Source organism: Halichoeres trimaculatus, unplaced genomic scaffold (genome assembly GCF_033239565.1).
Source record: "Halichoeres trimaculatus isolate MK-OKI-2021-1 unplaced genomic scaffold, fHalTri1.1 fHalTri1_scaffold_2, whole genome shotgun sequence".
In the NCBI taxonomy this organism is placed as follows: domain Eukaryota; kingdom Metazoa; phylum Chordata; class Actinopteri; order Labriformes; family Labridae; genus Halichoeres; species Halichoeres trimaculatus.
Genome location: NW_027437180.1, coordinates 980896 through 1007482, shown reverse-complemented (window position 1 = coordinate 1007482; position 26587 = coordinate 980896). Strand labels below are relative to the sequence as shown.

The 26587-nt window shown below is 38.1% G+C and overlaps 2 protein-coding genes across 3 annotated transcripts in view; one reads left to right on the top strand and one right to left on the bottom strand.

The window, feature by feature from the left end:
* tmem176 (transmembrane protein 176) overlaps positions 1-11692 on the bottom strand; it is a 43484-nt gene extending 31792 nt beyond the window's left edge. Inside the window, exons 1-3 of one of the 2 annotated variants that reach the window (XM_074687723.1) lie at positions 11543-11674; positions 11340-11431; positions 183-311 (exon numbers count right to left, since the gene is read on the bottom strand). In XM_074687723.1, coding sequence (XP_074543824.1) covers positions 183-308 — 126 coding nt within the window. In that variant the 5' untranslated portion in view covers positions 309-311; positions 11340-11431; positions 11543-11674. Of the gene's footprint in view, positions 1-182; positions 312-11339; positions 11432-11542 lie in introns of both variants that reach the window. The other variant, XM_074687722.1, reaches the window with a different exon arrangement.
* Positions 11693-11804: 112 nt separating this feature from the next.
* On the top strand, positions 11805-22769 carry LOC141803724 (uncharacterized). Its single transcript, XM_074687729.1, has 6 exons — positions 11805-11903; positions 17518-17616; positions 17731-17841; positions 19096-19152; positions 19505-19675; positions 22533-22769. Exons 2-6 carry the CDS (start codon positions 17536-17538, stop codon positions 22638-22640), a joined length of 528 nt encoding a protein of 175 aa, XP_074543830.1. The 5' UTR covers positions 11805-11903; positions 17518-17535; the 3' UTR covers positions 22641-22769.
* Positions 22770-26587: the final 3818 nt, after the last annotated feature.

The following is a 26587-nucleotide window of genomic DNA, read 5'->3' as shown; positions in this document are numbered from 1 at the left end:
GGTTCCTGCCTGTTCTCTACACGCTCTCTGTGTGGTTTCTGACAGTTCTAAAAATGTTCTTTGAATGGTCCTTGTCAGTTCACTACATTTTCTCTCTCTGGTTACTTGCTGTTCTTTACATGTTTTCTGTATGGTTTTGTCTTGGTTTCTGACTCTTCTTTGTGTGGTGGTTCTGAACTCACCCCCAAACATTTGGGCTCCCCTTTTTGGATGGCAGCACGCAGAGCCTGTTGTCTGTCTGACAACTTCACAACATTGACGTCCTCCAGCACCTGCACCGTCAGATCTCTGGAGACTGCCACTGCCATCACCTGCAGTGGGGAAGTAGTGGTCAGAGTCTGGGCATTCAGGGTCATTTGAGACCCATCACTGGATTGACCTGTTGTCTTTTGTGAACTTAAAGAGTGTGCATTCTGCTTTCTCATATTCTAAACATGGAAACAATATAAAGTATCAATGCTTGATGTTCACACTCAACCTGTGAAAATTTTCAAACCTCTGCATATTCATGTATTTTGGAAATATCCAAATCTGTCTGTTAACTGTCTGCCAAATGACCTGTCTATTGGTCATCACATAAGCATTTCCTAACTGCTAAATGACATATTGGAAGGGCGGGCCTCAAACACAAAGTCTGCCCATAGCTCTGCCCCGGACAGGCCTCCATAGGGCAGGCCAATTAGAGAGAAGGTAGTTTATGGAGAAGAAAGTCTTAAAGAGACAGCAATTACAACAAAACTTTTCAAACTGAGGCTGGAGCAAGGATTTTCTAAAACACCAGTGTGAGAAAAACTGAGTTGTTGTTTTTTTTGAAACTTTAAATCATACTTTAGGGAAACCAAAGGGACAGAATACTAAAGGTCACATCACAGATGCTTTATTTCTCCAAACGTAGTTCAGGACAGGGGGTGTTTTCTCTGGTTTGATAGGAGCACACCCTTGATGCCAAACAACCAGCTGCCTAACTGGGGGGTAGTCATTATGATAAAAACAAACAGATGATATTAAGATACACAGATACAAATATTGATGACTTTATGTTTTCTCAGAGTTGCAGGCACACCCTCACTGAGAAACTCAGAGGAGCCGTTAGAATCAGTGCTGTATCAGCATTCTCTCAGCAAAGCAGAAGAGCATTTCATGAAGGCACATGTTCTCCTCGGATGTTATTTTTTTATTCATGCTTTTGATATTTACTGTATACACTGCCTGGCCAAACAAAAGTAGCCACCACAAAAAAAGGAAACACACTTTAATATTTCTTGGACTGCCTTGAGCTTTTATTATGTCACACATTTACTGTGGCATTGTTTTTATAAGCATCTGCAATGTCACAAGATTTATTTCCATCCAGTGTTTCATTAATTTTTCACCAAGATCTTAGATTGATGATGGTAGAGTATGAATGCTGTGCAAAGCATTCTCCAGCACATCCCAAAGATTCTCAATGGGGTTAAGGTCTGGCAGGGCTGGCTCTGGACATCAGGAGGCCCTATGCAGGATCAACAGCTTAGTCAAAGTGAAGCTATTTAAAGGCTCTATAAATGTGATAACTGCAGTACCTTTTTCAATAGGCAACTCCAAACCTTGCTCTGACCTTTTTTCACTAGGCAACTCCAAACCTTGCTTTGACCTTTTGTACTATTTTTTGCCTGTCCGTAGCAAGAAAAGACAAGGAAGTTCCACTTAAAATTCCTATTTTACTGATTATTAAGCAGTGGAAATTTGTTCTCCTGATATAGAAGAGAGATTAAAAAATTCAACAAAAGATACAAGTTTGAGTTTGCATTTATTTAACACAGCGAGATTTCACAACAAAAACACTCCAACACAACAGCTTGAATGAATGATAGTTAAACACAGGTGCTATTACTGGGTACAACAGTAAAATATATACATTCATGTTCTACAAAACATATACTAAAAGAAAGGAACAGTTGTGCTTTTCATTTAACAAGACTGAAAATACAATAGATAAACAAATACCAGTGACATCATCTCTGACATCAGCCTCCATTGAGGTTTTTCCACAGGCACCGGCAAAGTACTGCAGTAATGCTCCTCCTAAGAAAGAGAATATTTTGTTTTTACAGTTAGTGTGAGCAGAAAATCAAGTTAAAGATAAACCTAAGAAGCTGAAATATAACTTTAATTTACCCTTAATTGACTTATTAGTTTGTTTAACCCTTACATGAATAAAGTAACCCTGCACAGCATGGAGTAGATCATTTAGCATCTTTTATAATGACACTTGTCAGTAAAATCTGAAGCATAAAAGAATTTTGCATCAATGAATATAATAATGATACTCGATCAAGTATATTCGTTAGGTCTTAGACTGGGCGATATTTCAAAAAAATATATTAATTATTTAATATCAGTACATAATGAAAGTGCATTGATCATCTATAATTACCTATTTCCAATGAAGACCAGAGGAGGGTTGGATTGAACCATTTAATTTTGATATTAACTGTCAAATATTTGAAAGTTACCCCCTCCACCTCATTTTTCTTCATATTTCTTTCTCTAGTCTTTATTTACATGTTTTGAGCTATTTGCTTGTTGTATTCATTTTAATACATACTTTGTAGTTTTTTTGGGTTTTTTTTTTTTCTGACCACACAGGATTTTTAACATGTCTAACTAGCCTGTAATACAAGACAGCACATTCCTAGGAGCTGTCTGTACTTAGAAATTAATTGTGCTACAAGCCAAACAGTACTAGCATTAGCAGCAATGATTCAGTTATTGACAGCTCAGCTGGTCATATCAAAGGCAACCAGCATTTTAAAAAATAAAGCTCACGCCCATTTATGACAATTAAGTCATGTTCTTAAAACTTACCTTGTGCATCTCTTTTTTGTCCATCCTCCTTCTTTTTCCGTCTCTCATCTCCTGAAGGAAAGACGCGCTTCATCTTGGGTTCTTTTCTCTTCTTTTTCTTCCTTTTCTATACATACTCCTTGTTGACAGTTTTTGATCAACCGATCAAATATTTTGATACATGCCTGGGGCTGCAACTGCCGCCCAATCAGCAACACTGAGCCTGACATTACAAGATGGTTGCTAGGGTAAGTCAGAAGAATAGAAGAAAGGTCACCATGCAGACATATTTAATGAAGGCACATGTTCTCCTCGGATGTTATTTTTTTATTCATGCTTTTGATATTTACTGTATACACTGCCTGGCCAAACAAAAGTAGCCACCACAAAAAAAGGAAACACACTTTAATATTTCTTGGACTGCCTTGAGCTTTTATTATGTCACACATTTACTGTGGCATTGTTTTTATAAGCATCTGCAATGTCACAAGATTTATTTCCATCCAGTGTTTCATTAATTTTTCACCAAGATCTTAGATTGATGATGGTAGAGTATGAATGCTGTGCAAAGCATTCTCCAGCACATCCCAAAGATTCTCAATGGGGTTAAGGTCTGGCAGGGCTGGCTCTGGACATCAGGAGGCCCTATGCAGGATCAACAGCTTAGTCAAAGTGAAGCTATTTAAAGGCTCTATAAATGTGATAACTGCAGTACCTTTTTCAATAGGCAACTCCAAACCTTGCTCTGACCTTTTTTCACTAGGCAACTCCAAACCTTGCTTTGACCTTTTGTACTATTTTTTGCCTGTCCGTAGCAAGAAAAGACAAGGAAGTTCCACTTAAAATTCCTATTTTACTGATTATTAAGCAGTGGAAATTTGTTCTCCTGATATAGAAGAGAGATTAAAAAATTCAACAAAAGATACAAGTTTGAGTTTGCATTTATTTAACACAGCGAGATTTCACAACAAAAACACTCCAACACAACAGCTTGAATGAATGATAGTTAAACACAGGTGCTATTACTGGGTACAACAGTAAAATATATACATTCATGTTCTACAAAACATATACTAAAAGAAAGGAACAGTTGTGCTTTTCATTTAACAAGACTGAAAATACAATAGATAAACAAATACCAGTGACATCATCTCTGACATCAGCCTCCATTGAGGTTTTTCCACAGGCACCGGCAAAGTACTGCAGTAATGCTCCTCCTAAGAAAGAGAATATTTTGTTTTTACAGTTAGTGTGAGCAGAAAATCAAGTTAAAGATAAACCTAAGAAGCTGAAATATAACTTTAATTTACCCTTAATTGACTTATTAGTTTGTTTAACCCTTACATGAATAAAGTAACCCTGCACAGCATGGAGTAGATCATTTAGCATCTTTTATAATGACACTTGTCAGTAAAATCTGAAGCATAAAAGAATTTTGCATCAATGAATATAATAATGATACTCGATCAAGTATATTCGTTAGGTCTTAGACTGGGCGATATTTCAAAAAAATATATTAATTATTTAATATCAGTACATAATGAAAGTGCATTGATCATCTATAATTACCTATTTCCAATGAAGACCAGAGGAGGGTTGGATTGAACCATTTAATTTTGATATTAACTGTCAAATATTTGAAAGTTACCCCCTCCACCTCATTTTTCTTCATATTTCTTTCTCTAGTCTTTATTTACATGTTTTGAGCTATTTGCTTGTTGTATTCATTTTAATACATACTTTGTAGTTTTTTTGGGTTTTTTTTTTTTCTGACCACACAGGATTTTTAACATGTCTAACTAGCCTGTAATACAAGACAGCACATTCCTAGGAGCTGTCTGTACTTAGAAATTAATTGTGCTACAAGCCAAACAGTACTAGCATTAGCAGCAATGATTCAGTTATTGACAGCTCAGCTGGTCATATCAAAGGCAACCAGCATTTTAAAAAATAAAGCTCACGCCCATTTATGACAATTAAGTCATGTTCTTAAAACTTACCTTGTGCATCTCTTTTTTGTCCATCCTCCTTCTTTTTCCGTCTCTCATCTCCTGAAGGAAAGACGCGCTTCATCTTGGGTTCTTTTCTCTTCTTTTTCTTCCTTTTCTATACATACTCCTTGTTGACAGTTTTTGATCAACCGATCAAATATTTTGATACATGCCTGGGGCTGCAACTGCCGCCCAATCAGCAACACTGAGCCTGACATTACAAGATGGTTGCTAGGGTAAGTCAGAAGAATAGAAGAAAGGTCACCATGCAGACATATTTAATTTGGGGGCCCTCTAGTGGCTACAGGACCCTAAGCAGCCACTTAATTCCCGTACAGGGAGAGCTGGCTCTGAGGTCTGGACACTATGATGGTCAATCCATGTGTGAAAATGGTGTCTCATGCTCCCTGAACCACTCTTTCACAATTTGAGCCTGATCAGTCCTGGCATTGTCATCTTGGAATATGGCCATGCCATTAGGGAAGAAAAATCCATTTGATGGAATAACCTGGTCATGCGGTATATTCAGGTAGTCAGCTGACCTCATTCTTTGAGCACATATTGTTGCTGAACCAAGACCTGACCAACTGCAGCAACACCAGATCATAGCCCTGCCCCCGGAGGCTTGTACAGTAGGCACCAGGCATGATTGATGCATCACTTCATCTGCCTCTCTTCCTAGCCTGATGTGCCCATCACTTTGGAACAGAGTACATCTGGACTCATCAGACCACATGACCTTCTTCCATTCCTCCAGAGTCCAATCTTTATGCTCCCTAGCAAATTGAAGGCTTTTATCTCTTACTGGTTAGTGGTTCTTTCAAGGCTACATAGCTGTTCAGTCCCAATCCCTTGAGTTCCATTTGCATTGTGTGTGTGAAAATGTTCTTACTTTCACTGTTAAACATAGCCTTGAGTCTACTGTTGTTTTCCTTCGATTTGCTTACAACAAACGTTTAAGTGATCGCCGATCATGATCATTCAGGATTTTTCCCAGCCACATTTCTTCCCTGAATTTCAGTTTCTGCAGTCTCCTGCTATGTTTTCCCTGCTTGATGCATACCAATGATTTGACCTTTCTCAAACTGACTAACAGCTCTCCACGACCACAGGATGTGTCTTTCCACATGATTGTTCAAGAAATGAGAAGCAACTCATCGCACCAGTTTGGATTAAATAACTTGCTGCCAGCTGAAAGATAATTGCCCATGCAGTAATTATCCGGTAGGTGGCTTGTACCTATTTGCTTAGTTAAATCCAGGTGGCAACTTTTTCTTTGGCCAGACAGTGTATATACTGCAGGTCAGGACTTTAACAGACACGTCTAAAATTCATAACAGATTCACATCAACAAAACATAGGGAAGATTAGTGCATGCTCATAATTCAATATTCAATTAATTGCCAAAAGGTTTGAATTGTACTATAAGGGGATACCTATGATTTCACAAACATGACAGAAACAAACAATATTTTTCATATCGACCTGATTTAACACTCATTTAAGAGTCTATCAAATCAAATCAATAAAGAAGATGATGATAAATGCCCCCACACCTGCTTCCAAATGGTTTCAGACCTAAGCTTGTTGTTATTTCATGTATTTGTTATTTGCTCCATACCTAAAGACAAAAGAAAAAAAAAAGGAGATATCCATTTTTCTTTAGAGAAACATTTTGGTTTGTGAATTTTCCAGATTGACAGAATCATTCTTTTGGCAGCCAAAAAGGCTAAACCAACTGTCTTCATTTCTTGTATTGTTTTTATTTGTACAGCCCTGTGACCCAGCAGACACACAGATGGACATGGAACAGTATTTTCATTAATGATCACTTAAATTAACTTACAGACCTGTCCAAAATAACTTGACTGCAGAGCAGAACCACGACACATGAATCAATTCTTAACTTGTCCACATTCATAGCAAAAAAGAGTTAAAACAATTCAAATCGAAAAAGATTTGAAGGGTTATTTAATCTTGATGAAGAATTCTCAACTGAATTGCTTTTCCCTCTGAGACTGCTCCTCTGTTAGATGATAAAAACCTTGTTGTTGTTGTTGTTGTTGTTGTTGTTTTTTTGTTACTTTCATAGCTGTAATCGAAATATTCTCCAGGAAATTTGGGGAAAAAAAAACTTGACTTTAACTGAGAGTACAGAAAAAAAACATATTTAAGTCATGTCTTCTATTTTCTTTAAAGGGCAGAATTTCCCTGCTCACTACAATTTGAGAAAATTTCTTTTACATTATGATTGCACCAAATTCTAATGGTCAGTCATTCACTCTGGGAAGGGCATTCATCTTTTGGTGAATCTTTTTGATGGATGAGCTAGCTGTGCTAATCCAGCGGCATCATGCTGTTCACGGACGTGGCTGACGGAGCTGACATCGGACGCCGCGACACATCGGAGGAGCTTCGCCTGCTGTGAGCAGACAGGATCCAGGAGACAGAGACTGAACAGACTGCTGGGGAGGCTCAGTCCTGGACCCTGTGGAGGTGGAGACTGGCTGGCTGGAGAGTGGTGGATGGGATGTAGTCATCTAATTTCTTATGGACATTTTTGCACTTTCTATACTCTTTCTTACTTTCGTTTTCTTAAATGCTGCGGTGACTCCTGAATTTCCCCTCGGGGATAAATAAAGTATTTTCTATTCTATTCTATTCTATTCTATTTGCACCTCTGCCCTATCCCATAAGGGCTGAGGCAGAGCACTTTTAAGCTCATCCTTTAAGTTATTTGGAAGGGTTCTGGTGTTAACACCAAATATTTCATTGATAGGTGATCTGATTTTAATTCCCAAATATTTCATGTTGTCTGATCTCATGACAGAGGGAGCAGATCTGAGATGTGTAAAATGTGTAAGCATATTCAAAGGTATAACTTCTTTACTTTAAGTCCAATTTGTCTCGTAACCCGAAAGGCTGACAAATAATTTAATAATTTCTAAAAATTTTGGTAAAGGTTGTGATGATTTGGATGAAGTCAACAAAATGTCATCTGCATATATATATGTATGTATGTATATATATATATATATATATATATATATATATATATATATATATATATATATATATATATATATATATATATAGTAAGCACCATGGACCAAAGCCATATCTGGAGAGAGTCACGGTATGACCACTCACTTCCATCTAAAGCTTTCTCAGCATCTAGTGATATTGCTACCACTGATGCTAAAGAGAATTAGCCACATGCATGGCTTGCAGGAGCCTTTTGCACATTATCAGATAGAAGCTGCCCATGGATAAAGCCAACTTGATCAATGAATTAATTTTGTGCCAACTTCTTCTGAACATTTTTCAAGTATTTTTGCTAAAATGTTAGAATCATTATGGAGTAAACTTATCAGCCTATAATTTTTCACATCTGAGTGGTCTTTTAATGGTTTTGGCAGCAGTGATATGATTGCTGTCCACAATGTTGGTGGCATAGTCTGTTCCTGCACAACATTGTTATATGAAAAAAGAAGCAAGGAAATGACTTATCTCGAAAAGCATTTCTAAATTTTTAAGTTGCAAGCAGCATTGGACAAATCAAAGTCCAGACAGAATAATGAAGAAATGGACGGAATACTACAATGTCCTCACTTTTAGGGCAAGGACCCTAATTATGTAGTATAACCATCCTTACCTTGGTGCTTTGCTATTTGCTAGTGATTTAATTGTCAGTTTTCATATTTTTCTTCATTCAACTTTGGCATAGTTAAGTTTTTGTAAAAGTTGTTCTTTAATCTTTATCTTTAGCCTTGTATTCTGATTTATATGAGGATGAAAAATTATTTCTTAAGATATCATTAGCAGCCCCTGGTCTCTAATATTCCAACCATTACTTTGGAGTGTTTTTTGTTTAGATTTTTTTCAATTTGTAAGCAAACATCTTCCCTGCCTTTTCTCCATCTTTATAATGTTATCTTCTCAATTTTTATAATGAAATGCAGACTCTTCATGTATCATTGCTTATGCCTAAGCCTTTGTCAGAGGTAATTCTTGCTTGAGAGAGGTATTCATTGGATTTCTCATGTGTTTCAACTTGGGATCTTTAGGCTTAAATAAAATTTCATTTTTCTCTTTGCTTTATTCTTATTTTTTATGATGCATTACTGATAATCCAGCTTGCAGGTTGCTTTAGATGCCTTCAAGACTGCCTCCCCAGATGATCTTTGTCAGAACTGTATGAGCCCTGTGGGACTTGTTTTCAGAAATGAAACATCCTGGGTTTATTGAGATTTGATCCAAATGGCACAGCAGCAGTGGCAGTGTAAATGGACTGAGTGCATCCAGGTCATCAAGAGTGACTGAGTTGAGTGGTTGCGTGGAGCTATTTGAAGGTGATAACAATTACACTTTGTAACCTCATTTGTAACATGGTGTTTATTCTGGTTACACCCTACCAGTGCTCATCTACCAACTCCAACCTCGCCAAACAGAGCTAGCGTAACCTGGCTTTTAGTTGGACTGATAGTCTCTCAAGTTTGAACAGACCAGTGAAGAATAACTACTACATGTGGGTTGGAATGAACATTGTCACTAACAGCTTGGCCCATGTTTTACCAAGAGCTCTGCCACTCTCCCGTTTATCTTCCTTTAACTCTTCTCTCTTTTTTTCTTTTTGCCAGTTCAGCTCCAGTGTCCATCTACTACACCTTATACTACTATTTACTACCTTTTACACATATACTACACATACCACAAAACAAATCACAGAAATTCCCTTTCTCCAAGGTATATTACATATCTTACTTCTAACCGGTAAACTAATTTCTGTCAGCTAGTCATTGTTGAGCAGCATAGTCATCAAAGGGCCTTTTAGGGTGTGCTGTAAACGAGGGGTCAGGTAATCCACAAACACTGAAAAATATCATTTAGAAAGAATGCATTTTGGTGCTGGTAATCTCGTTCCAAATCCTGGATAATACACCAAGGTTATAATAGTTAACTAAAATGAAACTAAAAACGAAAACTAAAATTTAAAAAAAATTGCAGTTAACTCTAACTAATAAAAACTAAAAAAGAAAACAAAAACGATAAGTAAACTAAAACTGTATCTTGTGTTCTCAAAACTAACTGAAACTAACTAAACTTATGGAGAAGATGCCCTTAGTTTTAGTTTCTGACAATGTTAATAGCCTTTAGGATTTAAATTAATCTGACACATTTTCCCAACCAATTTTACGACAGTTTTCGGCAGTTGTCAGTGCCTTACAGCACCATCATAGCGACGTACTGGGACGTGCTTGTTTACTGCACTGATTGGCTGTGCGCTTGCTGCAACGAAACGTGGTGGAACAATGAATTAGAGTATCTGTAATAGTTTAATTGTATGCGAGTCTGACTTTAATTGTATTTAAGTCTGTCTTTCTTGTTAGAGTCCAAGTTTCTAAATATTTAAGCTCATATTATATTGTTTTATATAGTTTTAGTTTATATTAATTTTTTGTAATTTAGGTTTGCATTATTTTTATATAATTTATGTATATATTTTTTAGATTAAGTTTATATTATTTTTTTGTGTTGAAGGCAGCAGCCAACAGTTCAGTATCAGCATTAACTGAGCAGTAGGGCTGAACGATTTTAAGAAAAGATTGAATTGCGAATTTTCTGGCAGATATTGTGATTTCAATTCAATTCACGATCTTCTTCAAATCAAGCTCTGGGATATTCACATGTAGGGCTCAACGATTTTAGGACAATATGTAATTTTTCTGGCAGATATTGCAATTCACGATTTTTTAATCATCAATAGTGATGATAAATAATCTGTTTTCATCAACTTCTACTCTTAAACAGAGGCTTTGTGTTGTTGACCTGCTTACCAGCACTTTTAACATATAGATTGTCTACAAATTTATAAAACAAAATGTGTATAATACTTGACATAACAGATCCTGAGTCAGTCAGGAGCGCTGCAAAAAATTGCTGCTTTGGCGATCTCAAAATTGCATTGTCTAAAATTGCGATTTCGATCTGAAAACGATAAATTGTTCAGCCCTACTGAGCAGTGAGCACTATGTTGGACTTGAAAATAAACAGTATTAAAAAATATTCACTCTGACCTTTTTGAATCGTGCACCTGGTTAATAGGGTATGAAAAACTAAAACTAAACTGAAACTAAACTAAAACTAAGCCTTGTTGCAAAAATCAAAAATAAATAAAAACTAGAATGCTTGCTCTAAAACTAATTAAAACTAAACTGTAATGGAAAAAAAATAAAAACTAACTAAAACTAAACTATAATGACAAATCCAAAACTATTATAACCTTGCAATACACAGGCACATAATGGAAAGTGAGACAATTTCAAGATCACTGAGAAAGTCCTGACAGGCCTTTCATGGTAATGACTTTGCTCTCATAGCCCCCCTACACGCACATGCGCTCGTAGACACGCGCACATGGACACGCGCGCACCATGTCCAACCCCTTCTTTGAGTACTCGCTCCCAAATGTTCAGTGTCGAATGCGTTATGAGGTACACTCTATAGGGGATTTTAACTTGCCTTTTATTTTAATGGTTGCAACTGATGAAACGAGACTTGAACCCTGGTTTTGACAGCTCCAGGAGACTGTTTGCGCGGGGTGGCGAGCAGATCTAAAAGTAGAATATATGACTATGAGCACAGTGTTGCTCTCTCCTTCACCCTGACGGTACGTGACAACGCCAGACTTAAGTTCTTGCAAAACGTGAAATGTTGGTTCTTACCGTGTATCCGATGTGTCCTCTTTCCAAACTTATTCTTCTTCGACCCCACCTGCTCTTCTATCTCTGGTTTCTCAACTCTTTGCTTCTTCTTGCAGCAGAGTGCGTGAGCGGACGTGTTTATTAGACAGAAAGAGAGAGGGGGGATTGTACTCTGGCCCTGGATGTCTTCCAGCAGAGCTCCTCCTCCGCTTCCTCTGTCGAGTCCAGCGCTACAGAAAATCTTTGTTTACAGATTTTTTTTCCCCGTGAAAGTTTATCTGCAGGAACGATAGAAAGGACGGAATCGGTGTGGCGTCCAGACCTCGGTGGTTTCACCCTGAGACTGATCCATTTCGGAGCAAGAACCCGCAGACTGCTCTGGGTGAGTGACTCTGCTTTAACACACACGGATAGTAAGAGAGGACGTTAAAACAGTGTCGGTCTGCCTTCGGGCATATGCGCTTTTGTTGAACTCCAGAAACGCCTCATTAACCTCACCAAGTAGTTAACAAGCTATATCACAGACCCATCTATCAGTGACAGGTTCACAGAGGGCTTAATGTTTCTGATGTTGCTGCTATCCAACTTCACTACAACTTTAACTCTTCCTGCGCACGCCGAGATACAATGCACACTGCACACTTTGGCACATGTACTTGTTCACAGCCTTTCTGAACCTTGTATTCTGTATTTGCACCAATCTGTTCCGTCCGTGTCCCCTGTTTTTAGGTTCAAGTTAACAGTTGATTCTCAACCCTGTCTGTTTCTATACCATGTCTATGTTTGTACCCTGTCTCAACCCTGACCTTTGCCCATTGACACTGCCCATTTGGTTGTACCCAGTACTCCTTCAAAGCTTTGGTGTTCTTAACTCTCAGTTACAGGTATTGACATAAGTTTTTAAACAGCTGATTTAGATGCTACTTTTGATTTGACTTAATAAAACTGTTATGCTCAACAATTCATGCACAAAACAGTGTAAAATCTAATTAATACATGTATTAGATAGATATTAAATGATTTGTGGAACAGGTTATGCTGTAGATAACAGAGCAGGGCCGATACTTACTACCAGCCAGTAGCTGGTGTTGATTTGCTAGGCTGTCACTTCAGACAGGAAAGACAACGGTGACTTGCAAACATTGGTGTACACTATAAGAGACCATCTGTGTTTGTTTGCTTCCAGGTGGTAGGGCATTTAAGCATTTTTTTAAACATTTAATATGTCCTTCTGTGCTGACACTACATTTCCCATACTGTCTCACTGCAGCTAGCAGCTGTACAGCTTAGCCTGTGACAACATGAGAAGTGACTGAAACATGATGTGAAGCTCAGTAGTTTTACAACAGGCTTTGTCGCATATTTTTTGATTGATCCCTCCTTTTTTAGGGTTAAAGGGATCAGTATAATTTCAATTCTAATTCGGTTTGAGCCAAAATATTATGATTGATCTGGTGACAGTTGTGATCAGAGCAGCCTTAGAACAAAGGATGATGCATTGCATGTGTTTAATTATGCAAAATATATTTTTTAAATGGCTATTTTTCTCTCCTGCCACCAGGGTTGTGTTTTTGCCAACAAAACTTGTATCATGATCCTTAAAACTAAGAGTAATAGGAGCATTATGAGGATTTATATTAGATTTATTGTATTACAACAAAATACATAGTGCAGTTCTCTCCTTTGTGAAAACATCATTCCTCCACAGTAGCTATTCCACAAACAGGGCAGACTGGGAGAATAAATTAAACACACCCTTCCCAGCACCGTGTGTTAATGAAGCAGCTGATGAGGATCACTCTGAAGACAGACAGTGAAGTCACATCTCCTGTTCAGACCTCCAGAATTAAACCAACATCTTGTAACAAACAACCACCAGTTAAAAATCACCAGCCTTGAACACGATGGAGCTTATCATTTAGCACGAGCACATCAGCGGCAGCTCGCGCAAGCAGCTGATGAGGAGGATGATAGACAGTGTTTTCTCATACTCCAACACGGACGTCATGTTGAAGCAGGCCAAAAGCACTGAAACAGGTGGTTTGACACTGCCTTTCTGTAGTTCTGATCAAACGTAACTATCTTTAAAACATCAGCGACACTGAACCCTAAATTCCACCGCACGCGCAGTGCAGTGCAGCGGAGCGCCACAGTCTTGCTCCGATTGTCAAACCCCACTGGAAGCAGGGCGTTCAAAAAACTGGTTTGAAGGAGCTGTATACTTACTCCTTGTAATAATTCCTTTTGCTCTTTTTTGTAAAATGAAGATTGACTGGATGGAAGTTTTGCATGCATTTACCCACACTTCAACACAGTAAGTCAGATATGGAACAACCAATGAGTTGTATAACAGATTTAGAGCTTTGTTGTCTAAGTAATTCTTTGCTTTATGTAGCACAGCAGCTGTTTTTGCTATTTTCATTTTCATTGACTTTCGTCGATAATAACTCCTGAAAACCTTATTTCATTTACTCTGTCAAATTCAGCACCTTCTTTATTTATGAAAACATAATTTACTTTGACTTTATTTCCATATATGAGTTTTGTCTTTTCTATGTTAAGGGATAAATCGTTTATGTTAAACCAGTTGCTAATTTTTTTTAGTTCTGTTTCAACCACCCTCAACACTTTAACTAAGTGTTCTCCACTGTAAAAGAGGGTTGTGTGGTCAGCAAAAAGTATACATTTTAACATTTTAGAGACATTAACAATATCATTCACATAAAAGATAAACAATTTTGGTCGCTGGGGCACCCCACATGTTAGACTGCAGATTTCAGATTTGACATTGTGTACTTGGACAAACTGACTTCTGTTTGTTTTAAAAGCTTGTCACCCACTCATGTGCCACCCCTCTAATACCGTATTTATAAAGTTTTTTAAGAAGAAAAGTATGGTCTATAGTGTCAAAAGCTTTTTTGAGGTCTACAAAAATGCTTGCTTAAAAGTATTTTTTATCTATTGCAGTGGATAGTTCATCTGTTAGTTCCAATAGTGCCATTAATGTAGAGTGATTTGCCCTGTATCCATACTTACTACTGCTCAAAATGTTGTATCTGTTCAAAAATTTGTCCAGCCTGTTTACAAATATTTTTTGAATATTTTTGAGAATTGTAGACACAAGGATACCAGTCTGAAATTGGAGAAGACATGTTTGTCCTCATTTTTTTTCAGGGGGATAACTTTTGCTGTTTTCATATTTTCAGGAAAGACGCCTGTAGAAAATGATAGGTTGCAAATATTAGGTGAAAAGGTTTAATGACACTTTCTATTATGTGCTTCAGAGCTGACATGTCTATATCATCACAGTCAGTGGATTTTTTTCTTCCACAATCCTTTACAATGTTCAATATTTCATCCTTCTCTATTTTTCCGAGAAAAATACTGTTAATGTTGTCCGTTATCATCTGTGTTATTGTCTGTCAAATGTGGGATGTTCATAGCCAGACTTGAGTGATTTGGAAGAGTTGACATTACTTTGTGTTTTTTTATCACACTGTTTAATATTCCCCATGTTGCCTTCATGTGGTTTCTTTTTGTATTTAATAGATCACTATAATATTCTTTTTTATATATACTTATTATGGATTCTAATTTACTCTTATATTTCTTATACCTGTTGTCTGCTTCTTTGGTTCTTAATTTTAGGAAACATCTATACAAATAATTTTTCTTCTTGCATGCATTATGAAGTCCTTCTGTCATCCATGGTTTGTCAATGGTATTCCTCTTAGTCAGAGACCTTATTTTACCATTTTTTTTCATACAGTCTTTTCAGTGATATCATAAATGAATCATATGCTATGTTGACATCATTTACATACACTTCATCCCAGTTTACATACACTTCATCCCAGTTTAATAGGCTTCAAACCTCTGCCTCGGAAACAGGTGACATCACAGAGACTACATCCTTGTGTTAGGACTTTGGTCTGTGTTCTCTCCTGTCATCTGTATATATGCTGGTAGATTATCCCACCTTTCACATGTTCAGTCTGTATGGACTGGTACTGACTCAGAATTAATCTACCGTGTGATGTATGCATGCTTTCCTTATAGTGGCCAGAGTCTTCATGTCGGCAGGCTTCTGTTTGTTTAAGACATGGTGCCTTGTGGGTTCCCTTCTCACTCTGACTGCGTTGTGATTGATAACTGGTGATGAAGTGACGGAACATTGCATAAAGCGTGATGAGGGACTGTTTCTGGATTCCTTATGGGCAAAGTGTTCCCCTCAGGTCTGCAGGATTATTTCTGTGCATTTTATTATTTCATCATCAACCTAACACACACACACACACACACACACACACACACACACACACAAACACACGTGAACACCCCAGCCCCTTCCTCTTCCTCCAACCACATCTGCTTCTTGTCCTGTTGCATTCCTCTCCTTCCTAAGAGGATTCTGACATGTGGTTTTGATGAACTCTCCCTCTCTCTATAGTTCTCTCTCTCACGCACTCTCACACACACACACACACACACACACACACACACACACACACACAAACACACACACACACACACACACACACACACACACACACACACAAACACACACACACACACACACACACACACACACACACACACACACACACACACACACACACACACACACACACATAGTCTGTTCCCTTTTCTCCCTCTCACTACCCTTTTTTTACCCATTGCAAAATCTATCCCTCTTCCCCTCCCTCTCTAAACAGAAAATCACAAGAATGCATAAAAACAACTTGGTTACACACTCAGTTTGAAAGGTTTCCCACTGTCCTCAGCCCTCTTTGAGTTCATGTGCTGTATCTGTTGGTCTTTGGGTCTATTTGGACTCTGTCCCTCTGTCTGTTTCTCTGTCTGTCTCCCTCTCTCCGTGTCTCCCTTTACTTCCCTTATGATTGCTCTCCTGTCTCCCTCTCCTTTGAAATCTTTTCTTTCTCTTCAGTCAGACTGAGTATTGGAGCCAGGGCAGTTTTGGATGGGCCAAAACAACCCTGACTGGCAAAATATTTCTTAACTCCCTTTAATTTTTTTTCAACATGCAACAAAAAAACATGAAGTGACACAATTTCACAATGTTCCTTTCAGTGTTTTTTTTAAAAAAGAAAAAAGGTTTTTTTTTTTCCTAGAAAATTTAGGGTGGGCCTGCCAAAAAGTAGGTGGGCCTTAGACTGTTTGGCCCACCCATAACACTGCCCCTGGTTGGAGCCTGTTGTATCCGTCCTGTAGTGTTGTGGAACAAACTGTATAGAGTGTAAATGTAAAGTAAATGTATGTAAAGTGGCTCTGTAACAGGTGAACTATCTGACATGTACAGAACAGAAGTTATAACAGAGATCAACCTGAGAAGACTTCAAGATGATCTATATTACAAAGTCTAAATACTACACAGCATTAACTGCAACACCCAGAGCCCTTATGAAATTCATCCTTCAGATTCAACAAGGGAGATACCAGATTTCAATGTCAATGGGCCCCAAAAGACCCCTGCTCTGCCCTCAGACAGTTACAGCTGAGTTTATTTTGTCAGCAAAAGTAATCAGGAGCGCAGTGTTTTGAAAAGAGAGATGAGAAGGTATCTGCTCCCGTGGACCAATCAGGTCAGACTTGCCCCCGATTGGTCAAAAAAGAGAATCGCCGACGTTGGCAAATACCCAAAGTCCAAAAAGCTCGTTTTAGGTCAGGATTTTACATTCACAAGCACTACTAAGTACAGGTTTTATCATTAAAAATCACATTTTGTGGGCTGGGAGGAAAACCAAAGACCCACAAATTTCACTAAAAGACTTAATAAAGTGATTTTTGCATAATATGGGACCTTTAAAGGAAAGGCAGCATGTCAGGACTACTTTAATACTTGTTTTAAAACATGTTGTATGTGATTTATTGAGACACGACACAGAGAGAGACTTATCATATAAGCTTTGAGTCCTTACATTAATCCTAATCCAGAGTCCTCTGGTCATGCTTTGATTCTGGTCTGCGTGATGTAGACTCTCTCTTTCAGCACCATGTCCTCTGAGGGGGTGCGGCCAGCAGGTGAACCAAGGTTGCATCGCTTTTTTGCCTGGTTTGACCCTGAAACAGCTGCGGTGAGATGAGCACAGATACCTGAAAGTCTTTGTGTGAATTTTCTGCCAGACATCTTATCCTCTGCTCTGTGTGTGTGTGTGTGTGTGTGTGTGTGTGTGTGCTTGCACATGCAGGTGGTCACCATCCTTTTAGGGCTGTTCCAGGTGCTGTTGTCAGTCCCTGTGGTATTTGCCAGCAGCTATCCACCCTCTCTCTTTGTCCTGCCACTTGTCATTGGAGTGTTTGTACGTACCTGTGACTTCACTTCCTTCACTTGCTTCTTCTGAACCTGATATTCTGATGCCTAATTAGATTTAATCAATTTAGTGGTATCAAATAACATACAAACCAGGAGAGGAATCCGTCTGTGATGTTAAATCTTATTTTGGCTCCAATGAACCATCCTGACTCTTGAAAGCTTTCTTCTGATAAATATGTCACAGGTTAAACCAGCTGTCAGGGTTCCCCCTTGTTTTCATGTTTATTTATCAGGCTGCTGGGTGAATACTGTGCCCTTTGTGTTCAGCTGATGTGTAAATCCTGAACTGATCAATGAGTTTTTCCCTGGTTCCAAAGCAGATCATGATTAGTCAGTCCTTACAATGCACTGTAAAAAAAAAAAAAAAACTTCATCTTGCTTGGCTTGAAGTGAGGTTGCCATATAAACTACTCCCCCCTGGTGACTGGCTGCAGTATTGGTCAAAAACTCTCTCAAATTGTCAACTCTCTCTAGTCATTCTAATGGGCTGCGGTCAAACTTCAAAAAAGTAATCCACCTGGTAGAAATGTTTCTCATATCTGTATGCTGTGGTGATATGAAGATAGTATTGGGCTTTTTGTGTTTAAGACCTTGTTTTCCGAAAAGCTTCTTTTTCATTAGTTATTAGATGATTAGATCATCATCTAATCATTGACAGCAGCTGCTCCTTTTTTTCTGTTTTTTTTTCATATAAATATATATATATATATATGTGTATTTTTTTAGGGATACTAAGATACATTGTGAGGGAGATTCAAGAAGAGACTAGACTCTCCAAGAAGAAACAAAAAACGTTTTTTTGTCACCCAGTTCCACTCAGATTCTCTCCTGCGCAGACTCTGGCTGCACTATTGCTGTGCCTCAGATGGGGTTAACTTTGGCTTTATATGGTTATAGCTGTAGCCATGCTGTCCATTCTTTGTATAGTCTATGGTTCCTGACTAAGCTACAAGTCACACGACAGCAAAGCAGTATGGGGTCTTTAAAGAAGAAAATACTACTCTTAGAGGTCAGCAACTTTTGTTTACTGTAAGGAATGAATGAATCTCACCAACAGAATTTCTCACTTTTGGCCCTTACTTTGAACACACACCTTCAATGATGTGTTAAAAAACTTGCTCATATATTGTGTGTATTTGTGTGTGTGTGTGTGTGTGTGTGTGTGTGTGTGTGTGTGTGTGTGTGTGTGTGTGTGTGTGTGTGTGTGTGTGTGTGTGTGTGTGTGTGTGGGTGGGTGCAGGTAGTTGCAGGGGGATCAGTAGCCGTAGCCAATGAGAGGAACCCAAGCAGACTGCTGGTACGTTCACAGGACAAGTTTGTGTTAATTTTAAATGTACACATTTTTATTCTAATGGGTTTTTTGTTCAAATCTTTTCCCCCAACATTTTTCTTGTTTTCTGCACTCTGACACACAAATATCCTCAGACCACAAAGTGCTTTATTGTGTATTGTGGATATAAAAATAAATGTTTCAAATGATACATTTGCTCATAGTAAATAAACCAAGATAAACCCTAAACAGACAATTCTTAACCTGTGACTTTAAAAAGCACACACACTTATGATTGTGTTTACCTACAGTCACAATTTCAACTGTTTGATAAGTTTAAAACTTAACTTGTGTTTTTTGTCGATCTCTATCTTTACAGCTTCGGGGCTGTGTGTTCGGTAACATATTGGGCCTGCTGGGGGCATCACTGGCTCTTGCTCTGTACTGCTACAGCCTGAGCAAATTGTCCAACACTGTGGAGTGCCCTGTCTCCTCTTATGACTCACATTATGGGAGCTCTCGTGGCAGATGTCCTGGGGAACTGCTAATGGTAAGTGAGCCTGATTTCCTTCTGATAAACCTCAGACAGTGTGTAAAGAGGGATGACCAATCTGAAGCTAAGCTCACAGGCACCTGCCATCTTGCACTGGTGACATCATAGTTTGAGTAAATTTGATTTTTCATGTTGTAGTTAACCAATTTTTCTCATCTGTACCAAGGTTAAAATAGTTTTGGATTTGTCATTATAGTTTAGTTTAAGTTAGTTTTGACATTTTTTTCCATTATAGTTTAGTTTTAGTCAGTTTTGACATTTTTTTTTTCCATTACAGTTTAGTTTTAGTTAGTTTTGACATTTTTTTTTCCCATTACAGTTTAGTTTTAATTAGATTTGGAGCGGGCTTTCTAGTTTTTATTTAGTTTTAATTTTTGTAACAAGGCTTAGTTTTAGTTTAGTTTTAGTTTAGTTTTAGTTTAGTTTTAGTTTTTTCATACCTTATTAACCAGGTGCAGGATTCAAAAAGGTCAGAGTAAATATTTTGTTATACTGTTTATTTTCCAGTTCAACATAGTGCTCGCTGCTCAGTCAATGCTGATACTGAACTGTTGGCTGCTGCCTTAAACACAAGAAAATAAACTTAATATAAAAATATAAACATAAATTATATAAAATAATGTTAACATGAATTAAATAAAAATAATAAAAGCATAAATTATGTAAAAAAAAACAAACATGAGCTTTAATAATTAGAAACTTGGACTCTGTAACAATAAAGTCAGACTCACATGAAATTAAACTGTTACAGATGCTCTGATTCATTGCTCCACTACGTTTGGTCGCAACACAGCACACAGCCAGTCAGTGCAGTAAACAAGCACGGCCCAGTACGTCGCGTCGTGCAAGTTTTTTTTTCCTCAGGATGACATCGGGAAATCAACGCCGCCAACGCATGTGACTGGTTCCTGCAGCATCTCTTCTTCTTCTGTTTAATCCTGCTGATTTGACATTGAGTGCATTACATGCGCCACCATCGATCTCCAAGGGAAATGAGGCGCCTCGCAGGTAGTTTACATTTACCTATCAGAATGATATATAAAATCAGAACAAGAAGAAACAGGCCAAAATCGCACGGAGTTCGAATATTTTTCTGTGGTAATGGCTAGCTTTTGTCAGCATTGCAAGCGGCCAGGAGGCGAAGACTCGAAAAGTCCGCTTTTGGAGGTTAGAAATTATGTTAAAGTAAAATATTCTGCACTTAAATTACGTTCAGTAACAGCATCATCTGTATGATATTTTGCATTTAGTGGAAATACGCGCCTACCTTCCAAAGCTAATGGGTTTTTCTTCAAAACGTTTCGGCTACATATGGTTCTGACTGATGGAGTTTAGAATTATTTGACGTTTGCAAATGAAAAATAGTACATATTCTCTTAAGGGCAACTAAACTAAAAGGTTGACCCAAAGTTTGTTTACATGGAGATCATACAACATTGAACAAAAAATAGGGGAGAGCTGTGCCATTTTTCACTTTAAAGTGATACTCCGGGATGGAACAAGTTGGGTCCTATCACAAGGTTTAGGGCAGAAATTACCCCTACAGCAGTGTTTTTGTGCAGCAGAAGCCCAGGGCGCTCGCACCAAACATCCCCTCCCTGCTCCTCTGCCGGTTCCCTCTGCATTCAGACGGGGCCATATTTTACTTGACCAAAAACACAAATAAACGGACTCCCACCAAAAAAATCTGATATTGGTCTGCATTCACGCTTTATTTAGAGAATTTTCAGCGTGTTACTTTCACACAAAAACACAGCTAAATAAGGTTCTAGTTCTCATCGTGTCGTAAAATGGCGCTACCTCCACTGCAGAGCTCCAGCTGGCTATGAGCTGTCGCCACTTAGTGTATAAGTCCGTGCGCAGCGTGCCAGATATAAACAAATGCAGGTAGTCTGCCAGGACGAAGAGACACGATGAGAACGAGAGCGCGTTTCTTCTTGTTCTGATTTTAGATATCATTCTGATAGGTAAATGTAAACTACCTGCGAGGAGACTCATTTCCCTTGGAGACCGATGGTGGCGCATGTAAAATCAGCAGGATTATACAGAAGAAGAAGAGATGCTGCAGGAACCAATCACATGCGTTGGGGGTGTGGATTTCCTGATGTCATTCTAGGGAAAAAAAAACTCGCGTACGGTGCTGACAACTGCCAAAACTGTCGTAAAATTGGTTGGGAAAATGTGTCGGATTAATTTAAATCCTAAAGGCTATTAATATTGTCAAAAACTAAAACTAAGGGAATTTTGTCTTTAATTTTAGTTAGTTTCAGTTAGTTTTGAGAACACAAGATACAGTTTTAGTTTACTTATCATTTTTGTTTTCTTTTCTAGTTTTTATTAGTTTTAGTTAACTGAAATGTATTTTGAATTTTAGTTTTCCTTTTTAGTTTCGTTTTAGTTAACTATTATAACCTTGATCTGTACATAGTAAGAATTAAGACTTTATCACCTGTGCTACAGCAGGAAGGTGGAGCTCTAATTTTTTTAGCTTCTCTTTTTGGGGATCTCGCTAGGCTTTTCTGCTGTCTCTGGTGGCACAGAGTAGAAGGAAGAATATAACAAACGGCGAGGACAAACCAGAGATGAATAGAATGATAAAATGATTATTTAAGGAGAGGACAAAGAACAGGTGCACTGGTACAGAGGTGTTTGTAGATAACTTAGAAGTTCGGTCTGGAGCGAATCTGTATGTCAAGTGTCCTGAAACAACACAAATTAAAGCTGTTCAACTCAGAGGTTGGATGGCTTATTAATTGGTTGGTTGATTAATTGGTTGGTTGATTGGCTGGTTGATTTGTTGGTTGGTTGATGCACGCAATTGTTTTGATATTTGTGTTGTGCTGTTTTCCTGCAGGTTCACTGCTGGAGTTTGATCTTTCTACTGCTTCTCTACGATACAGGAGCTGTGTTGATGCACTGTGTCCTGTCTGTGTCTTCACTCATGGCCCTGAAAGCAGCCTGATAAAACATACACACATACACAAACAAACACACACACACACACACACACACACACACACACACACACACACACACACGCACACACACACACACACACACACACACACACACACACACACACACACACACACACACACATAAATTAAGCTCCTTTAATTAACAATTATAAGCCACCCACATACTCTGGGTCTCTGTTTCATTTCAACACAATGGGCCTTTTTCACTAATAAATTTGTAGAAATGTTCTTACTCCGTGCACAAGTTCTGTGTTGACACAAAATCGCCATCGGAGTGATGACATGTGTGCACCAGCCAGTGGTCTCCCCACCGTGCATATGTTAGTGAATCAGAATCATTCTAAATTGACAGGTGCGTGCCCGCAACCTTCAATCAGCATACCACCACACATCCATATGAGGCCATCTGTTAGGTGCCTCAGGAGGAGGGGGCGCCTCGGACCTGGACATCCAAGTTGCCAGCATTAGCCCCACAGCCCACTCCCCTGTCCCCTCACAGGGTGTCTTAACATGGTGATCAACAATGAGCTGGCTCTCCTAGGTTCTGTGTGGGAGATCACAACGGGTATCCAAAACATAAAGTTACACATATTAGAACAGCTGCTAAATATTTTTGCAAACAAATAGATAAGTCAGAGTACTTAATAAAGCTGTGTGTTCATCATTTGCTCAGAAAAGTCATAAAAACAATAATTTGTTTTATATCTTCATTCAATTTCCATTTTGATAAGTGCTTTATAATTTACTTGCATTAAAGATGCTGTATTTACCATTTACCACATCAAAACTATGACATTTTAAAATGAACATCATATATTTTGAATTGTAAAACTAATTTAATTTAAGATTCCATATTATATGTATGATAAGGATGAATATTCATACATTTTACGGTTATTGAATACATTTAATCAATTCACAGTTTTTATTATTGAATTCTATTTAAATCACTCTTATTTTACTGAAAGTAGTCGAAATATGTCATGCATTTGGTTAAAAGTGAATGTGTTTACATTTTCTGAGAGAGCTGGTTGTCATTTTTTTCATACTTTCTACATATGGTCTGAGGAGGTTCTAAATTTGCTAGCAGAGTAAGCACAAATTCAAGTAAGAAAATATTGATGAATCACATCACATTGTGAGTCAAACGTTGGTAATCACGATTTAGGCACAAAGTTGTGCATTAACACTGTTTGAGAATAACGCCCATTGACAGCAATATCATCAGCAAAGCAAAAACAGTGTTTAGTGACATCTAGTGGTGATTTTGTGGGTTGCTGTAAACTGAAACCTTTGCATGTTAAAGATGCAGCCAGCATAAATGCTCTAAAAACAGCATTTCCTTGTATGTCTATCAGAGGCTTTCTCTGCAAACAGGTCCATCTCTTGAGAGCGCTGTGTTAAAATATGAAACTTAGAACAGAAATAAGTATATTTACATTTTAGGTCTCAGTTGGTCATCTTTTTCAGAACAACTGCACAGGTTGTATTTTTAACTTAGATATTTTTATAATCAGCCTTTTGGAGTGACAGATGGGACCTAATATGCAATAACTTATAAGTTTTGGGTTTCTTTTGGACTATTTTCCAATGACATAGCAGAAAAATGCAGACGTGTCCAGACTCGTGAATTCACACATGGACTCTCAGCGAAAAACTTCTGAGTAATAAAACATTTAATTTCAGGAGGTTTCATGTAAACGGGAAGTTTGCCCACTGATGAATTTTAGACTTTCCTTTGTTTGTAATCAAGTGTCCATCAAACAGAGATCCTTTAAGGGTTTAGTTTCTGTGAACATTTATGTTGCTTAATAAACTTTTCCATTCAAAACACAGTTCCCATCTGTGGCCTATTTTACTTATCAAACATGTAAAACAAATTGTAGTTGCTCATGTATAATTTTAAGAGTGTCTTAGCTCCCTCCTGTTACCTTTGAGTGTATTGCGCCTGATTCTTGGCTGGCAGTCAGTCACAGAGGTTTAAATGGGGAAGAAACTTTGTGCCATTGACAGGTGTTTGCTCTGTTTGCTTCGCGGTCCTTCAGAGGTCCATTTTACAAAGTAGGTTTAGTGAAAATTTGGAGTGTGTTAACCCTGAACCAAGGGAAACTCTGAGTTTTCTGTTTTGGAAAGGAGGTCAAAACAAGAGAGGGGGAGGCAACTCAAGCCTGTTTCACAGACATGTAACTTAGCCTTGGAGTCTGTTAGTCTGGCAACTGAATCTGTGAATCTAACCTGTTCAGGAGCTTGTTTTTCTCAATAAACCTCAGGTTTCTCTCGGTCCCCACCCTCTTTCAGAGCCACACATGCCATTTGATTTTCTCATTTATCTAGTCAGTAGACGAGTTTTGGCGTAGCCTCTTTCTGTCATTTAAAAAACTCAGTCAGCATATTAGAAGTCCATCAGACACATCTGGCTTTTTTCACTAACTTGGTATGTAACATGGCATGTTATTTTGGTAATGATCCTATGGATAAAGGTGCAGCATTACTGCACAGAGAATCAAATATTTGTCAGGGGATGGAAATCAGACTATGCAGAGATGATTTTGCATTTTCATACAGTTCTCTTTCTGAGCGGTCCTGTTTCATGTCACAGTCCATCACCACCATCCTTTATTTGCAACATTACTTATCATCGCCGTGCTCTCACATCCAGGCAGATACTGTGTGTTTTTCTTTGCAAATGGAAGGTTGTGGTACAACATTGGAGATGCTTAGCACAGAAGGGTGCCCCGCCCCCTGAAATGGCTTTTAACCATCTTTGTGGATTTCCCTGGACATAAGAACCATCAGGGAAGAGTTCCACAAGGTTTAATTCAAGATTGTCTTTATTATCTCTTCGAGAGGGCAATCTGTCTTGCAGCCAGCAGCAAAACACATACAAAGAATATAGACAGCTACAAAGCTACAGACTGCAAACAGCAGACAAACAGCGGAGGATGGACAATAAATAAATGAGTAAATAAATAGATAAATAGGTACAATAATCATACACATATACATACATATATTTACCATCGAAAGTTAAGTATTAGTGTGTTACCGGTCTACTCTAGCGTTCTTTCCGTGTGCATTCAAATCTGTTTGTTTTTCTTTTTTTTTCCCTCTTCTTGGGGAAAACTCTTATCATATCTGAAAATATTACATGGTTCATTGGGAAATCTAGTATTTTCAAAGTCTTGTATTGACCAGTGTTTCAGTATAAACCACTGAAAAGGCATGATCTAGCATACTTTAAGTTAACTGTGAAATTGTGAAAATCAAAAATAAAATGGAATGAAAAGCCTTTTTTTCTTCTTATTTTCATTTCTAGGAACAGCAGACATTAGATAGGAAAGAGGGAGTGGCAGATATTGAGAAAACATGGTAAATCAGGAAATTGCAGAAAGAGTAAAGAAAATGGGACAGAAGAGAAGGAGGAAGTATAGATGGTGGGAGGGCCATGGGTGTGAGCACTTTTAAGTGAATGCTTACAAATGTTTTTTTATTTTTATTTTTTATCTATTAAGAAGCAGAAGAGAGGCAAACAAGGAGGGGGGGCTTGAAGTTTCAATTCTATTTTTTATTATAAGAGGTTGTTTACTTTTTTTCTTGTAGGAGTAAATTTGAAAGAAGAGAAGGAAGAAGTGGGAGGGCCATAAGTAGGAATTTCGTCACTCTTAAAGTAATTAAAAGCATTTCTAGCATCATCAAAACCTGTGTAGTGGTCTCTAAACATGTCTGATGTCTTTGCTGTTTATTTTTTGTCCTTTAGATAGAGGAGAGGAGTAGAAAAGAAAAGGAGGCACAGGTGGACCAATATGGAGCTTGAACTCACCCAGGAAGGTGCTCTGAACTCTGAAAGTCTAGAACACATAGGTTCTTCTCTCTATATAACTTGTTTCTTTCAGATGATCAAAGTCAGGAGGAACCCTAGAACCCAAACATC